Genomic DNA, 18,008 nt, shown 5'->3' with positions numbered 1-18,008 from the left:
TGGCTAAATATAGGAAACGTTTTCAAAGAAATTGACCCAAATCCGGTTTGTGTGACTGAGAAGGAAATTTGTCAAAATCGAGCCAAAAAAGTATTTGAAAATTAGATGCAATTCTGTTAATACAACAAACTTTTTATAAAACAAAATAAACAAAAAAAACCTCTAGCTTTATTTTCTTGATTTTAGTCTTTTTTTCCCCCTTTACCTGTAAATTGACTCAACGATTTTGTCCCACCTGACAAAAAGGTGGGACACCCCTATCTTAGGCCTTCATAAAACAGCTTTATGCCTAGATTAAAACACACAGGTGAAATTTATTAACTAACTAGAGGAAAGGATGGTGAGTTGAAAAACAGAACTGTAATCGAAAATGCAAAAGGGAAAAATATCAGCAACAACTTGTGTTCTTGTTATATTTATTTGCTTGTTAAGCAGAGATAAATCAACAGTTGCCACTGAGGATCTCTGGGAGTTTCATCTCTCATCTCTCAATCTCCCGGAGAAACAAGCAACTCTCGCTCCGCCTTTAAATCCACTAACTCCAGGATCCGCGCGCATCACGGAGAGGGAGACGGACAGAGAGACCTTGAGAGACTGCGCCTCTGAGCGCAGGAGAGAGAGGGACAGAATTAACCGCTGCCAAAGCGGATTACAGCGCGTCGCCTCTGTGATTCTTTCTCTTCGTCTCCCGCTTGAGCGTTTTCCCCTCCTGCTCTCACAATCGTTTCTTCTTAGAGGAGAGAACCATGGCTTTATTATTAAGTGCGTGTTGGATCGGCGCATCTTCACAATGAGTTCCTCCGCTGCTGCGCTTCCGTCACCCCGGCAACTTTTCCGTGCGCCACGGCGCCACTGAGGCGCTTCTCGGTGGGAAAGTTTTACATGAAGCCCGCAGGGACCATGGGCTCTCGGTGAAAGCTCCCACTTTCTTCCCTCTGCCTTTCAAGCTGCGCGGCAAAAATGCAGAAGAGCGTCCGCTACAACGAAGGGCACGCACTGTTCCTGTCGGTGGTGGCGCGTAAAGAGGGCACCAAGCGCGGCTACCTGAGCAAGAAGACGGCGGAGAACAGCCGGTGGTCGGAGAAGTTCTTCGCCCTCTACCAGAATGTACTGTTCTACTTCGAGAACGAGCAGAGCGCGCGACCAGCTGGGATTTACCTGTTGGAAGGATGCACCTGCGAGCGCACGCCTGCGCCAAAAATATCCACGACCGGGAAGGAAGCGCTGGAGAAACAGGTGAGGTATTTTTTTTTTAATTTCGTCTCATTTATTAATTTATTAAGGTCAAATCCCAAACATTCAGTCACTCAGATTGAGTGTTCCTAAATCAGATTAAAAGTGTGACACAGAGAAAGGTTACACAGCTGCATCTGAATAATTAGGAACAGCATCCATATTTATGTTTGTAGGAGACATAGACACAGTTTTTCATTCCACCCAACTTCCCAGTGCTTAAGTAACACACAGCTGATGTTTTACATGTGCAAGTTATCACTTTTGTAGCTTGTGCGCCGTTTTTCTGCCACTCTCTGTTGTTTAGAATATTACAGTTGAGTGGAAGGAAAAAGTGTGGCACAAAAAGGTACACAAGCAACACAGATACAAGCAGCCTTGAGAGGACTGAGAAGGAAATCCATTCACAAATTTTATAGATTCACAAAGCACAAACTGCATCTGGAGAAAGAGCCTCACAATTCAAGAGCCACCTTTCATAGACATATCCAAGTCATGAGCTACAACAGATATTCCTAAATTAGAGATAACATCAGAATGATAAGGAGAAAGTGAACTGGCTGCTGCTCAGGTGTCCAAAGTCTTGTTTTGAGTTAAAAGTAAAATTAGAAGTTTATTAGAAGTTTTAGTGTAGTGAGTTTTCCACAGTCAGTGGGGAGTCATGTCATCTGCTGGTGTTTGTCCAATGTGTATCATCAGGTCTAAGCTTAGCACAAACATCTACCAGGAAATGTTAGAGCTCTTTGAACGTCCCTCGGCTGATGAGTTCGATAGAGATGCTGATTTTATTTTCCAACAGGATTGGACACCTGCTCACATAGGTGAGCAGGTGTCCAATCAACTCAACCACTGTCAAGAACCACTGTTTCAATGACCGTGGTTCTTGATTGGCCAGCAAAGTGGCCTAACCTGAACGCCTTAAAGAATCTATGAAGTATCATCATGACGAAGATAAGATTAACCAGAGCTAATAACTTAGATAATCTGATGGTCATCACAATCTGGGGTTCCTTAGCACCTCGCAGACCTTTCGCTTTTTAAGTTAAATTACTAAAACAGATTTACTCACAGATTTTAATTGAGACACATGTACGTGAGAATGGAAGATGTATTGGTGGGAAAGGAAAAGTGTCTCATTCCACAGACTGGGTGGATGAACGTTGGGAGGGGAATTTCCTCCCTCTTTTACCTTATTTAGAAAATGCTATTTCTCTGCTTTGTCATCAAGTTTATTGTTGTTTATCAGAGCTCAAGTACTACTTTGACTGTGACAGTTTCCCTGTTTAAATTCTGAATATACTATATATTTTTTTTGTTATTTTTCATCTTTTATTATATTTAAAGTGTTTTAAAATATAAATATGTTGTTTTATGTTAAGTATTGCCACATAATAAATACTAATAGGACACTGTTGATTTTATTAAGTCACAGGCAAAGGCCTTGAAGTTTGGTGACCTGCAGATTTTAGATAATTATGTCTCTGCTTTGTCATATTTGACTTATACAGTATAATCAAGTGACTAGCAGGACTGTAAAGAACTAGAGTGGATGCTCAGGTGTGTTGAACCAGAGACATGTCTACATGTTGCAGGACGCAGGCCCCGTGGTGGTCAGCAATGAAAATGTTGTGAATTAAACTCAACCTGTTTTCAGTGTTGTAACTTAGACTACCTTCATATTATGTTACATTTAAAGTATGACTGCATTGAATTCAGTTTATAGAAACATTTCTGCAGACTATGCAGGCATATTTCTTTATCTTCAGTTTCTATTGTTCTATTAAATCTCTATTTAAAGAACTCACTCAGACCAAAGATCTCCTGGTCAAGACAGACAGTTCGAGGTAAAGACTCAGAAATATTGTGAAGAGGTAGGCACGAGTAACAAATGATGTTCAAATGATGAGAGCTTATATAACATGTTTTCTATCATCCATCCTTATAGTAGAAGTCATTTAAAACTCTAATCATGCTGGCAAATAAAAAAACATCTTGGTGTTTCATGGTGAGACATCAAAAATTTACTCCTGTACTCATTTCCATCTGATTAAAATACTTTCACAATAAGTGTCACATTTGTAGTGCAGTTTGCAGATGGAGAATATCTAAAAATAATCTTTAAAAAATTAAATAGGAACAACATGTGTTTTTGTAAAACAAACAAAAAAAAAACAACTCTGATGATTTACTGAACTTTAGTTTTTATTAAGAAGTTAAAATATTTGCAGACTTTGAACTTAAACTTCCAAGTGTCAAAATGGGATTTTTTCCTGAGACCAACATGAAGCAAATAAAAATCGGTAAGGTGTGGAATGCATTTGTAAACACCTGCTTTTGACTCTGATACCCCTAAATAAAACCCAGTGGAAACAATTGTTCTCAGAAATCACCTAATTAGTAATTTGAGTTTTCCTCAATGCATTTATATCTCAGTATATATACAGCAGGCATGAAGCTGTGGAGAAGTTCAAGACAGCGTTGGGTTATAGAACAATATACTAAGCTTCAAAATCTCAACAGAGAAATGTTAAGTTCAGTATCTGAAATCTACAATCCTGTTTCACTTATTTAGTAGACTGGACATGGAGAGCATTAATGAGAAGCAGCCACCATGCCGGTGGTAACTCTGGAGGAGTTGCAGAGAAGCACAACACAAGTGGGAGAACCTGGTGACAAGGCAATTTATAGAGATGGATCCCACAATCTGAGCTTTATGGAAGAGTGGCAGGAAGAAAACACTTTTATACTTATTTTCCATTTGCCACATGCCATATAGAGATATAGAGGATTTAGCACCAAACATGGAAGATTAGATCATAACTGAACTTTTTGACAGACATGCAAATTTCTATATATAATTCTATGTATGTACACAGAGCATTCCAGAAAGAAAACCTGTTAGATGTTGCAAAACACCTGAGCCTGGGGGAGAGACTTATCAGCAGGACAACCACCTCATATTTACAACTAAAGCTACTGGAATGTTTTAGGCCAAAGAGTAGAGATGTTTAATTAAGGCTAATTAAGGATCTAAAGATCTAAATTCAATTCTGCAAAACCTGAGAAAAAAATTATGTTCACAGGTCCTACTCATCCAATCTGTATGAGATTGAGCTATTTAACAAAAAAATACCAGTCAACTCTGAGGTGTGAGATACAAATACACACAACCGTTTCTAGATTTTATTTTATTTTTTTGCAAAAGATCTAAATATTATGTATCATTTCCCTTCCCATCATATCTATCCCATTAAAATACACGATGTAAAAAAGTGAATGAATACTTTTTGTAAGAAACTGTAATTCAAGACTCCTAGTGTGCAATCCAAAGACTTGGAAAAATGAGATTAGGCATTTAAACATTTTGAGTAACTGTGTTTTTCTTATGTAATAATAAGAAAAAGAGAAAGTTGTTAAGAGCACTAGAACATTTTCCACACAATAGGAAGCCATATAGAGATTTTATTAGAACAACATTGCTTTTCTTTTTCTTTTTTTTTTTGAAGTAAAACCTCCAGCTGTGTGCAAAACCAGTGATGTAATCTCAGAGTTGTATAATTGGTATATGGAAATGTGCAGCAAGCCTTGCATAGGACAATGCAAATCACAATAAAACAACGACCAGTGAAGCAACATAAAAATATTCTATTTTATCAGCCTAAGCAGGAAAATCAAGCAACTTCAAGGCCTCCATTAAGTTCCCATTTTGCTAGACAACGTTCAGGTTTTCTGAAACTCTTGCTTGTGCTGCGGTTTCTGGTTTAACTGAACTCTTCCTAATCTCCAGCTCTGTAAAAAACAGAAGCTCCGCCTTTGTGATCTAAATTACAAAGTTGAAATAATGCTCTGCGGATTTAAATAATTTATGCTTGTGCAACCTGGATTTGTACTAACAAGCCAGCAGCTGAATGTTTCTGGGTCAGTTCTTTATGCATTAAATTAGTGATATGCAGTGGGATAGTTTGAACTGGAAATGTTGTGGACTGGAAGTTCTTCACATCACTGTTGCTCCAGCAGCATTGGCTCATGGGGAATTACAATTCGCAAATGTTTTTACTGAGAATGAAGCTACTGAAAAAGTGAATAAAAAGGCAGGTTTATGACCATTTCACATTCAGAAAAATGCAAAGAAAAGTATAATTTTTCATCCATATGTACCGTTAAAATTTAGCCTAAACAAAAGCATTGGAACTAAGATTTGGATCGCCTATCTGATGTAGAAAAGTTTGTTTTTGTTATCTGTCTTTTCAACAAAACTTTCCGTTACAGGATTTTTTTTACTCCAATGTAACTATAATAAAACAAAAACATCGTTTTTTGGCATAGCCTACACAGCTGTATTGGTGAATGCTGTGTGCATGAGGAATGTGATATTTATTTATTTATGGATAACTTAACTATGTTTGAAAATGTACATTTTGTAATTAATCGACTGTTTGATACTGTTTGATTTTAAAATCACCTGTAGTTAAATAATCATCTAAAATGCAAGATGAGGTCAGACAACCTCAAAGTTAGACTTTGTTGGCAGTGGGCTCTTTGCACATACGGTGCTGACGTCACATCTGCATGAGCGAAATGCGGCTTTCTTGTTTCTGCTTTGAGTTACCATGACAGCTAGAAAAGATAAAGTCGTATTTCAGACGGAAATAAAGCAATATTATGAACATTGTTGTCTTCCAAACATAATGGGCTTTTCGTGGATTGCTGAATTAATCGCTTAGCGATCCTTAATTCCCGGACATGTGGTTTGTAAATATTTGTCGCTACCAGTTAAAGCTAAAGCCGCACAGCAAAGTTTGCAGCCTTCACTTCACTCCGGATCAGCTTCTTCAGCCTAAAACTACCTGGGGAGACGGATGGTAAATAAAGGAGCTGACTTGTGTTATTTCCATGGAATCACTTCTGTATTCAGCCTGAAAGAGCGAGTGCATGGGAACGAGTGAGCAGACCAGAGCCAGACAGCCGAGCAACTGATCCGTCTGTACACACAGTAAACACAATCCTATTTAAGCTCTTCACAAGAAGCATGCAAAAGTAATAAAACGAAATAACACGGAGGCCTCAAGGAGCACGGCCATATTTTTCTAAAAGCAACAACTTTGAACCTGAATAGTCAGCTGAACTCTAACCGTTAGAATGGATTAAAATGTTTAGAATCTTAAATAGCTCATTTTTATAAGAAACATGTCTGGGAATTTTACCTACTAGCATACACTAAAGTTAATGTTAGCCACAAAGTTTAAAGAAAGTTAAACATACCTTCATATCTGTGAATGTATAATGAGGCATACATATTAAAACCTTTCTCCAGCTTACTTGTTGGGGCTTCTGATCGATGTACATCATTAATTGTTACCTTGGCCAAGCCCTACAAGCACCGAGTGTAAAATGCCATTTTCAATAGACCAGAAACGACCGAGCAGCTTTTCCCCGAACACGGAAGCTGATGTGCAAAGAGCCCATACACAGCCAGCTAAGAATGGAAAACTGAGACTTCAACTCTACTGAAATCAGACAACAGGCCAGAAACTGTTACCTGATCTCATGAGTCCTGATTTTAGTTGCAATGTTCAGATGGTGACATCAGAATTGTGTAAACATAAAACCCTGTATCCATTCTGCTTTGAATTAATGATTGAAGTTGGTAGTAGTGATGTAAAGGTGTGAGACATATTGTCTTGGCCCAGTTTGGGCGTCTTTACACCAGCTGAGCACCGTTTAAACGTCACAGCTTACCTGAATGTTTCTGCTTTCAATGTCCTTTGAAAGCACTGTCCGTGTGCGTACCCTCAGTTACAAGAATAGCAACTATTCTTGCTATTCAGGAATAGTTTTTTAAGTCTCAAGAGACTTGAGTAGTTTCTTGAGAATCCTGTGCTAATGGCGGAGAAACAACTGGCCGTTACAGAACTGTTTAGCCATCCTCACTGATGGCCATGCTAAGTAGCCTGAGCTTTCATCAACATTTCCCAGCAGATCAAGATGTTTTTGCTCTATTAGCACATTTAGTAGCAAGTGCAGGAAGTTGATTGACAGCTCTAAGACACTCTTCCTGGTTCTGATTGGTTGTTTTAGACTGGGAGCGGTGCGTTTCCTCAGATCATAACAGTAGCTCAGGGAGGAAGTGGAGGAGCTCTTGACAATTTTAATGTCAAGAACATATTTTTAAAAGTTACATACTGCAGCTTTAATGGATTACGTTATCTTCAAAATGCAGCTATGTTATTTAAACAAAGCATTACAAGTCAGTTATTTTGTCCTCTTTCATTAAATTCACTTTTCTTTAAACTTTTTGTTTATCTTGAAACAGTTCAGTTGAGTTGTATGCATACCGGCTGTGGGGTAGTGTCATTACACAAGAACACAGCTTTGTAACGGAGTTACTACTGAACAGAGCAAATTACCATGCAGTTGTTCTGTTGCCGGCACAGATGTCAGCATAAAATCTGTTTTGTCTGATGTTCCAGAGCTTGGCAGTTATGTCTTATTTTGTCGCCTTTTATTCTTTCACTCTCTCTCCCACTCTTTTCTCGCCCTGACACTGCAGCTGTGGCGTTTAATTGGGGTTATTTTCAATCTGTTCTCAGGTAAAAATCTTTGGCTCTGATGTGTAAGTGTTTGTCCACAAACAGACTCACAGAAAATAAGAAAATCAAGTAACGATAGCGTGTTTTCCCTGATATCAGCTGATGTTTTAATCAAGTAGCATTTCAAAACTTGGCCATCTTTCTTTGCGTATGTGCAAACAAAACAAAGTAAGGCCTTTCCTGGTTCTGTCAGTTGCTCTTTCTCTTCACTGTTTGTCTGTGCGGCAGAGTCAGTCTGGCAGCAACCTGCAGCATCACACCCCCACAGTAAGCCACACAAATGACACACAGCTCCAGCCTCCCTTCCTTTCTCTCTGTTTTGCTCTGAGAGAGACGCAGACCCTTCAGATAATTTGGCGAGCGTTTGCAGCAGTCTGAATGGTTTCCACAGCGACTGTGGGAATGCGTTGCTGATGTGAACAAGCATGTAAAGGGGCCAATAGATCTGACACAGCTCACGGAGTCCATAAAGCAGGAACAGATGACAGTCATGAAAGTGATTTTTTTCCTGATAGCTGCTCATACATCAAACTTTGCTGACAGTTGGCATTAATGTTAAATTAATGGGGTGGCAATAAAACAACTGTTCAGTTTGAGGACAGAATGAATTTATATTTTATTTGTCACTCACCAAGGAGACTTGCGTGGTTGCAGCAGCAGAGGACGAGACTCAATGCAGAAAGAAATAGTTTAAAGCAAGTCTGAATAAAGAATATAATTTCAAGGATTTAGAGACATGTTAAACAGTATATTATACATAAATCTTTGTGATATTGTACTCAATGGAAATTAGAATTGTTGGAAAACTTATCTAGTTTTTGCTTAATATGATGAAAATTGTACAATTGGGAGAATTTATTTTTGCTGGTGAAAAATCTTGTAAGAAATCTTGAAAGTGAAAAAACAAACAAATTTGACTTCTTATTTAAATCTGGTAAATTTGAGATTTTTTCTAACACAGCAAACAGGTCGGCGATGAAGATGCAGAGAAGTTAAAAGAGATTTAGGTCATAAAACAATATGCCACGCTTTGAACAACAAACATAGCTCTTTTTCAGACACCATCTGAAAATGGAAAGAGTACGACACAGCTGTGTCCACATGGTTTAATCTCAAAATAAATTGAGCTGTTCTCAGAGGTTGGTTAGAATAGCCTAGTGAAGACATAAAGACAGTTACAAAGTCGGCCTTCTATCACCTGAAGAACATTTCCAGGATTAAAGGACTAATGTCTCAGCAAGATCTAGAGAAACTCATCCATGCGTTCATCTTCAGTCGTATTGATTATTGCAACAGCGTCTTCACAGGTCTGTCCAACAAATCAATTAAACAGCTGCAGCTGATCCAGAATGCCGCTGCTCGCGTTCTCACTAAAACCAGGAAGATAGAGCACATAACACCAGTTTTAAAGTCCCTCCACTGGCTCCCTGTAGCTCAAAGAATATACTTTAAAATACTGTTGTTAGTTTATAAATCACTGGACGGCTTAGCACCACAATACATTAAAGATCTGCTTTTATTGTATCAACCTTCCAGACCTCTCAGGTCTTCCGGTTCTGGTCTGCTCTGCATCCCCAGAACCAGAACCAAACGAGGAGAAGCAGCTTTCAGCATCTGTGCACCACAAATTTGGAACAAACTTCCAGAAAACTGTAAAACAGCTGAAACACTGACTTCTTTTAAATCTCAACTGAAAATCCACCTGTTTAGAATTGTATTTGAAATGTAATCAATTACAAATTTATTGATGGAACTTGACTTAATGATTGATTCTATGTTGCATTGTGATTCTGTGTTTGTAATGATGTAAAGCACTTTGAAATGCCTTGCTGCTGAAATGTGCTATACAAATAAAATTTGATTGATTGATTGATTGATTGATTGATTGATTGATTGATTGATTGATTGATTGATTGATTGATTGATTGATTGATTGATAGTGAGAAAATAGCATCAATAAGGCCAAGGGAGGCAGAGTTATTAGTAAACAATATCTGAAGCTTTGGACTTCACATCATTCTAAAATGTAGTGTGGCAAAATAGAAAACTTACATGTAGGGAACACAGAAAACATGAAAGAAGTAGTTCTGGTCTACGTCTACAATTTAATCCATTCAAAGACTTTTTGGCTTAATTTAACATGTTATATAGTGGAAAACGCAGCCTGGCCAACAACCTGAATACCAGAGGTGGGATGCAGTGAAGCACAATTAGCTGGTTTAATTTACTTAAGTACATTTTTCGTGCATCTGTACTTTACTTAAATAGATTAAATCATAGATACTTTCGACTTTTACTCCAATACTTTTTACATTAAGTATCTGTACTTTCTACACTGCTACATTTCTTTGTGTTGCGTTACATTCACGTCACATTGCATTTTTTTTGTTTTATTAGTTTCAAAGTAATCAGTGACTTAAGCAACTTATTCAAAAGATGGCTCCATGCAGCCTGATATCCGGTTCCAAGTTCTGGAAATGTTTTCAGGAAATTAAAATTGATTGAAGATGGATGAGACTAAATATGGGGTAGAAAACCTGCCTCAAAAGAGTTAAGACTAGGTTACCCCCCTTCAGCAAGAAAACAACCTCATACAGCCAAACCAACAGTGGACAAAGAATATTGATGTTCTAAAATGGTCCAGTCAAAGTCCAGACCTAAATCCAAGTGCTAGTAGTGATAAGCCATGCTACAAAAGACATGCAGCTGTTTCTACAACAGAGCTGAACACAAGTACAGGCCACTCCTTTCATACTTTTAATTGTAGAAGATTTTTGAAAATAACCATTTTCAAGGCACCACCCTGTTTTGCTTCATCACAGAAAATAGATTTTCTGTAATGTAGCATATATACGTTAAGATGTAGTATATCTTAAAGTTTGTGGTTGTAAGTTGTAACATAATTAATGTGAAAAAATGTATGCTGGACGTTGCATCAAGGATGAAAAGGTGGGATCACACTTAAGAGGGGTCATAACTATTGCTGATGTATTTGAGTGGGCTATGTTTGTGTGCATGTGCTTGTGATTAGTTCCAGTCACAAAGCGCTGCTAGCCTCTCACAGCTTAGTGTTTTCTCTGATGTGCACTAATTGGAGCTGATTCTTCATTTATTCTGATCCGCTTTCCTCTTCAGGGCTGTTTGTAATTTCCTCTCGTTTTTTTCTCAAGTGCTAAAGCCGTTATGGGTTCCTCAGCGTTAGAATTTAAAACTGTCCTCTTCAATTTGAAATACTGTGAAAATGAAAGTGCAGATTGCACTGAGGGACGTTTCTACTATCCAGGAAACGCTTCTGGTTCAAAAAAGGCTCATTAACATATTCTCCCTCCATTTAAAAATAACAAAACTGTAACAGGATTACGATGAGCTTCTTTTAAAGAAACTAAGCAGGATTTCACAAAATATTCTCATGTATATTCTCTTCGGTCTTTGAAACATAGAGCTACTGTAAAATCTAAAGATAATAACCTTATAATTCTATAGAGACAGAAAACAGAGGGAAATACCCTGCAAAATTGATTGAACTGCTGTTTACTGATTTACTGACCACTGAGCATTGAAGCTAATCCCACTGAAAACACTTTAAACTTCTACTAGAATCATTCAAAATGCTCCTGTTTTCTGTGCTAGTTTTCTGAGATCATTAGCTTGACTTTTAAACTCAATGAACTCAATGAATATTGTTTTTTTTATCTATAATTCACTGATAGAAAAAACATATAAAGTAATAACTTTTCAGCTCTGGAGTTTTGCATACCAGGACATAATTGGAATGATCTGATCTTCAACAGATGTGTAAGGTATTTAACATCTGTGGAAAAACTAAGTACACCACTTTATTCAGGAACTTTCTGAACCACAGTTGTCAGCAGGTAATCTGAATAGTTTCTGCCTGATTCTAGTAATATATTACACTGTTATGGGGGAATTTTAGACCATTAAAGTTTGTGGGTTTATGCTTTTGCATAAACCCACAATGCACCATTAACTTTGGTGAAAATTAGTTTAAATTGTTTGTCTGAGTCCAACCTGGAAAAAACTAAAATAAATGTTCAGTTCAACCCCCAAAATCTGCGTGGAACCATAGAATAGAAGAAAATTGTTTACTTTCTTTTTTCCATGATTTTAAATGTGTTCTTCACAGTAATCATTTATTGCAGGGGTTAACAACTCCAGGCCTCGAAAACTTCCATTCTGCAACTTTTAGATGCATCCCTGCTCCAACACACATGGATCAAAAGGCTGAATTACCTCTTGGGCTGTCAGCTTGCAAAGACCTGGTCATTAACCATTCATTTGATTCAGGTGTGCTGAAGTTGGGACGTTTCAGTTGACAAGCTGTCGCAGATTAGACAGTTGAGAGAAATAATGCTTTCTCTTATCCTAAGTTGCAGCTTACTGGTTTGTGTTGGTGACCTGATAATTTATTTAAGATTATTATGTGTAAACCATATTCACCTTATCGTTGCTGATATTAATAAGGTGGTGTTGGGAAGAAAAAGATGTACACATTTTATGATGTAAGGAAGGTTTTATTGTTTGTGTTTCTGAGGACTGCTTTTATTTGATCTGGTTAGTAACAATTCTCAAGAACATCATGAAACAGATTTATGTTGTTTGGATATGTCCTCTCGCACCGTGGGACTCAAGGAGATCCTCTTTATATTCCATATCTTCGGCATCAAAACAGCAGGATGTTATGCTCCAACTGCTCCTAGCAATATTGAGAAAGTAGAACTATAAAACAAAAAAGCAGAAAATGGGACTATGGGTCTGCAGATATATCTTATTGTCCATGGGTGCATGCAAGGCAGAAAACTGCAAAACAAAAGTGTTTTGTGCTTTAATATCAAAGTTGTGACTCATCTGTACTGTACATCTAGATTGCTTCCTAACCTGTAGTTATCGACAAGACATTTTGGAAATCAGAGCTGCACAGAGAACAATAAAACCAGCAGGACATGAGTTGTTAATTCAGTGATTGTCATGTTAACTGTGACATCATGAGGTGGATTCAGTGATTCCAAATATCACTTTATCAGATTTAGATAAAAACAAAATGATTTTTGTGCTGTGGTGTAGAACTTTATGTAAATGTTTGTGCTGGTTCCTTGTTTGTGGAGAATACTCCACCGGTCACAGAAACCACCCTGTTTCACTTTGGGGGCATGTTATACACACCTACTGAAATCACAATTAAAGCTTCCTCTTAAAGGCACAAACAACACAACAATTAGACATGAGCTTGAGCTAGGAAATTATCATCAAAGCAGACAAATTTGGCTAAATAGAAAACCTTTTTTAAGAAAACATAAGTCACATCAAACCACTAGCAATCAAAACAAATAGTCCAATAACAACAGGAAACAGGTGGATAACCATGAAACACACATTAACCAAATTTCAGCTGTGAAAATGCAAAGTCACATATTTACGATATGTGTGAGAATATTTCTGGACTCATCACCATATGGTTGCATGGCAACTGGAGGAGGCTCTCGGAGGATTTCCTAAAATAAAAAAAGAGGTTGTTGTATTTTACAATTAGAAATAGTAACTGAGAAGTAGCAAATATTTTCCAGTGAATTTTCTGAACTTGAATTTTAAGCATCACGGCATACTCAGTGGTTCAGGGGAGAGCCGTGAGACCAGACGTTGCATCGGGCGGACCAGACTTCAGATTGTTTGCAAGTTACTCAGAGGATGCTCGCACACGGCAAATTAAATGTCAGAATTTAACCAAATATGGACGTCTCTGCACTATTGAAGAACATCTGCTAAACAAATAAACAGGTAGACAAAGAACACACAAATTGCACAGTTAAAGGCTAAAGGACTTACTACTGTGATGTTTATAGCTGTGAGGTGAAAGTGCTGCTTGTACCTTTGTGCTGCTCAGTCAGTAAACAAACTCGATTTAATGTTCCAATTCCTGTAGGGCATTTAGGATCTGGTGAAATCCGTCTGTTGTAGCAGTATTTATGCTGAGCTACAACTGCCAAAGCCTGATTCTTGGCACATGTCTCAATCTAATCCAGCCAAGGATCAAATAAGGAGATTCTAATCTGACAAAATGTACCTGTAGGGTACAAAGTGCCTCGGAGCTTTCTATAGTATTATTCCTAATGGCAAGTATGATGGACGACACCGCAGTAAATAAGTTTAAATGTGTATTTCTGAGTCTGCAAGATTTTCAGTATGTTAGTGGTTTGGTTTGCTCTTGTCCTTGGAGCATTTCATAAGGCTTCATTCAGCATATTATTGCCCCTGTGGGAGCAACAGGAGCTGAGAAATCAAATGGATATGCAGACGGGAGAGGCTGTTTTTATTTCTTCCCAATAACTTAATATATGGAACAGTAATACATTTAGTGGTAATTTTAAGTTATTTTGTAACTTTAAACTGCTGCAGGTTTTGTTTATATTAACAAAACCTCTGAGCACTGCCACTGACAAGCTTTCATCTAACCACATAACCTCCTTTGGGTTATGTGGCAATTATTTTCACTCCTGATGTTCACATCAAACCTGAAATATTCATATTTATCTTTAATATGGAGCCATTGTGACCTGACATAATGTGCTAGACTGGCATTTTTACATCACCATTAGTTCAGCTCAATCTGCATTTTAAATTGGACTTAGAAATAAAGTCCAATTTAAAATGCATGATTACAAAATGCATCACTAATTTTGTAATCATGATAATATAGTTGTTGCTGGTTTAAGGAAAATTCCCTCCTGCAGCTCATTGGCAAGCTAACCTATGACACGGCTCTGGACTGTCTGGATACACCGGTTGTCTGCCACAACATTTACTTGAACTTTAACTGTTTGTACATTAACCCTCGATTACCTGCTACTAAATCTGACAAAATGGTAAGTTAAACTGAGAAACTTCACAACTCTGAAGACTTTATACATCCCGCTGAAGTTCAATAAACTTAGTATTAGCTGCAGGCTAATGCATTGGAGACAACAGGAATAGGTTGAAGTTGTAATTTACCTGGTGTTTTTTCTTTCTGTTTGTTGTTCTGAGATCTATTTCTCCATCTTGTTTTCTCAGCCCGTCCTCTTCACTGCAGCACAAACAGCCACAGAAATTTTCAAACTTCATTTGGTTGCATTTGAATGCAGCCAGGAGTTTCACATGCATGGAGCCTTATCCACACTAAGGATCCTTGAACCTGTGCATCTCTTTATGTTTAATTTCACAAGCTAAATCTCTCCTGTGGCACAGGAGAATGTAAGATTTAGCTGGTAGGAGATAATTCATTTTTTGTAGCCAACGGCATTTTTAAATGTACCCAGAGCTACAACAGAGTTTTGGGGAAAATATTCTACTTCTCTATTTATTTTATCATATTCCTGCAATAATCTACAGAAAGTTCTTAAACTAAAAACAGTCACATCCTCTAATGTTTAAGTTTTTGATAAAGTTATGAAGAGTAGATATGCCATTTTTTTTCTTGAGCGCCAATAACTCCCATCCTCTTTTATTTCTTCTTGTGTCCATGTTTTAATAGTTTTCATTTGCATGGTTGTTACTTTGGCCATGTTAAAGAAATTTCTGATTTTAGTGGGACTCTGTGGTTAAAAAAAGGCATAAATAAATAAATAAAGGTTGTTAGGGAAATTGGAGGAGCTAAATGCTGCATGATAATCCTGGAAGAAAACCTTTTAGCGGCTGCAGAAATCTTGAGATTGAGATGGAGATTCAGAATGTGAGCAAATGATTGGAGCACTTTTCAGATTCTTGTCAGAAGTATTGAAACACAGAATCAATGTCCAGCCACTTTACTGTTATACACTGTCTAGCATTGATCTGTTATGTGGAAGCTCTTTAAACATACATTTAAAGAGTATTGAATGTTTGAAGTTTGCAAATAACAAAATGAGTAAAAATCCAAGGGATACAAATACCTTAAGGCAGTGGTCCCCAACCACCGGGCCGCGGACCGGTACCGGTCCGTGGACCAATTGGTACCGGGCCGCGCAACAAATAATAAAATATTTCCATGTTATGTATTGAGTCTGGAGGATCTTTTATTTTGAAAATCCTTTAACCGGATTCTGTAGGTTACGTCTTGGGCGGCAACATTGAGCCCACAAACAGCATCGGTTTCGGTCTTCTTCCTACGCGCGGGCAGCCCCCCCTGGTCCTCCCGGTGCGCGCACCCCCTCTCACCCCGGTCCTCAGCAAATTTGCGAAGTCTCAACCGGTCCGCGGTACTAAAATGGTTGGGGACCACTGCCTTAAGGCACTGATTATTATGGTCTCCAACTCATTGTAAAGCTGTATTAGAGAGGCTCAAAACTATGGCACAGAAGGTTCGGGGTTTGAATCTGGGCCTTGGGTCTTTATGCATGGAGTTTGCATGTTCTCCTTGTGCATGAGTGGATTCTCTCCAGGTACTCTGGCTTCTTCACGCAGTTCAAAACATAACTGTTAGGTTAACTGGTCTCTCTGACTTGATTGTATGTGTGTATAGTTGCTTGTGTTTTTTCTTTGCATTGACCTGTGACTGACTTTGACCTGTTCAGAGTGTACACCGCCTCTTTCTAAATGTCAGCCGAAGATAGGCCCTGCACAAAAAAGGCGGGTATAGACAATGGGTGGATGGGTTCAAAAATGTGCAAGTTTACACATACATTTTATAAACTAAGAATCCAAATAACGCTGTAAACGCTCTGTGGCAGTTTATCTATTGTTGTCTGAATGTATTTGAATACACACTAGCGTCTAATCACACCTTTAACACTCAGTATTCAGATTTCTCTCTAATAAGCTGAACACAATCAAAGCAGCAAAATGCTTCCTGGTTTTAGAGTCTGATTGAGAGACGGGGGGAACAAGGCCCATCTGTGGTACGGTGGTACCAGACGGCGCAGTGGCATCATTGGTGCTTATTTTGGTCTCTAGTCATTTGTGGATCCCAACACTGATTCACTTCTTCCTGTTACACCATGATGTCTCTGCATCCCTGAAGCCATGTTGTGCAAAATAAAAAAATTCTACCAAGTCCAAAGTAACATTTAAGTCTATATTTGGCAATAAAGAGAAAAGCATTCGAGCCCTGTCGAACAAAGAATACTTTTTTGTCACAGACGTTTTTCTCTCCTCTCTCTTCAAGCAAATCAGAATTACTAATAGAACGCTGCCTGTGAATAATAAGAAATTCTGCCATTCATTGTGCTTGTTCCTCTCTTTGGCACAACACACTCCTTTATGTCATTCTGTCACAGTCTTGTTGTTATATGACAGCTTCGAAGATTGGAGGGAAAAAGGTAGTTTCATGTGGGTGTTAAATTGATTGTTTGTAACATGAAAAAGGAAGGAGCAGGGAAGGGTCTCAAGCTATTTTTTTTAGCCTTTCCCTTTTCTCTCATTCTTTATTAGTCTCAGTGAAATTTCCTACAGTGCATCGAAGCCTGGAGGGATGGAAGATATGTTTGAGCTGATGTGAACGGAAAAGAGCTGGTAGACCTGAAAGCAGCGACAGAGTTGGGAAGCAAAGCAAAAGGGTCCGATTAGGGTTCAGACCTCTCATTATATTTATGACATCCACAGGAACAACCCAGCCCCTGCAGTTTTACCCGTTGTCTAATGAGGACATAGTACAGTATGGCTGTATTCAGTACTGTAAAGCTTCGATGCTCCAGTCTGATCCAGATGCAGCAACATTAATCTTTAATGATCGCCCTGAGACTGTTGGGTCACTGCTTCTGCAAGAGTTGATGGCATATAAACTTAGGAATTGGATGCTCAAATTGATATTAAAAAATTATCGGCAATAATATTGAAACAATATTGGTATTATTGTAGATAAAATAACTTTAACTGAATTTAGGCCACACAATGTAACTGAGGTGAACTATTTTTTAAGGGGATCTTCAGTGAAGAGAAATATTCATGGTGCAGAAAGTTTTCTGTTTCTTCAGTACAAAAGTTGTACTTTGCTGTAATAATTTACTTTGCTAGTAGATATACAGTGGACCTCTGGTATTTTCAGGGGTTAGGGATCACAAACACTTACACAAAAAAAGCTCATGACTGCCTATTTTAATAGTTCAAAGACCAAATATACGTTAATATGCATTCATGCTGCGTCTGATCTCACAGAGGACTTTGTTGTACTCAGACAACATTCAAGCAAAGGTCGGAGACACTGAGTCTAGACAAACA

At 38.2% G+C, this 18,008-nt stretch overlaps 1 protein-coding gene across 2 annotated transcripts in view; it reads left to right on the top strand.

The window, feature by feature from the left end:
• The first annotated feature begins 463 nt into the window (after positions 1 to 463).
• The window catches only part of LOC102228089 (ras-specific guanine nucleotide-releasing factor 2), a 62,620-nt gene continuing 45,075 nt past the window's right edge, over positions 464 to 18,008 (top strand). For both annotated transcript variants that reach the window (XM_023344022.1, XM_005794947.2), the window contains exon 1: positions 464 to 1,236. In XM_023344022.1, coding sequence (XP_023199790.1) covers positions 961 to 1,236 — 276 coding nt within the window. In that variant the 5' untranslated portion in view covers positions 464 to 960. The remainder of the gene's footprint in view (positions 1,237 to 18,008) is intronic.

The sequence above is a fragment of the Xiphophorus maculatus genome, chromosome 12 (assembly GCF_002775205.1).
Source record: "Xiphophorus maculatus strain JP 163 A chromosome 12, X_maculatus-5.0-male, whole genome shotgun sequence".
NCBI lineage: Eukaryota > Metazoa > Chordata > Actinopteri > Cyprinodontiformes > Poeciliidae > Xiphophorus > Xiphophorus maculatus.
This window is presented reverse-complemented; position numbering and strand designations above follow the sequence as displayed.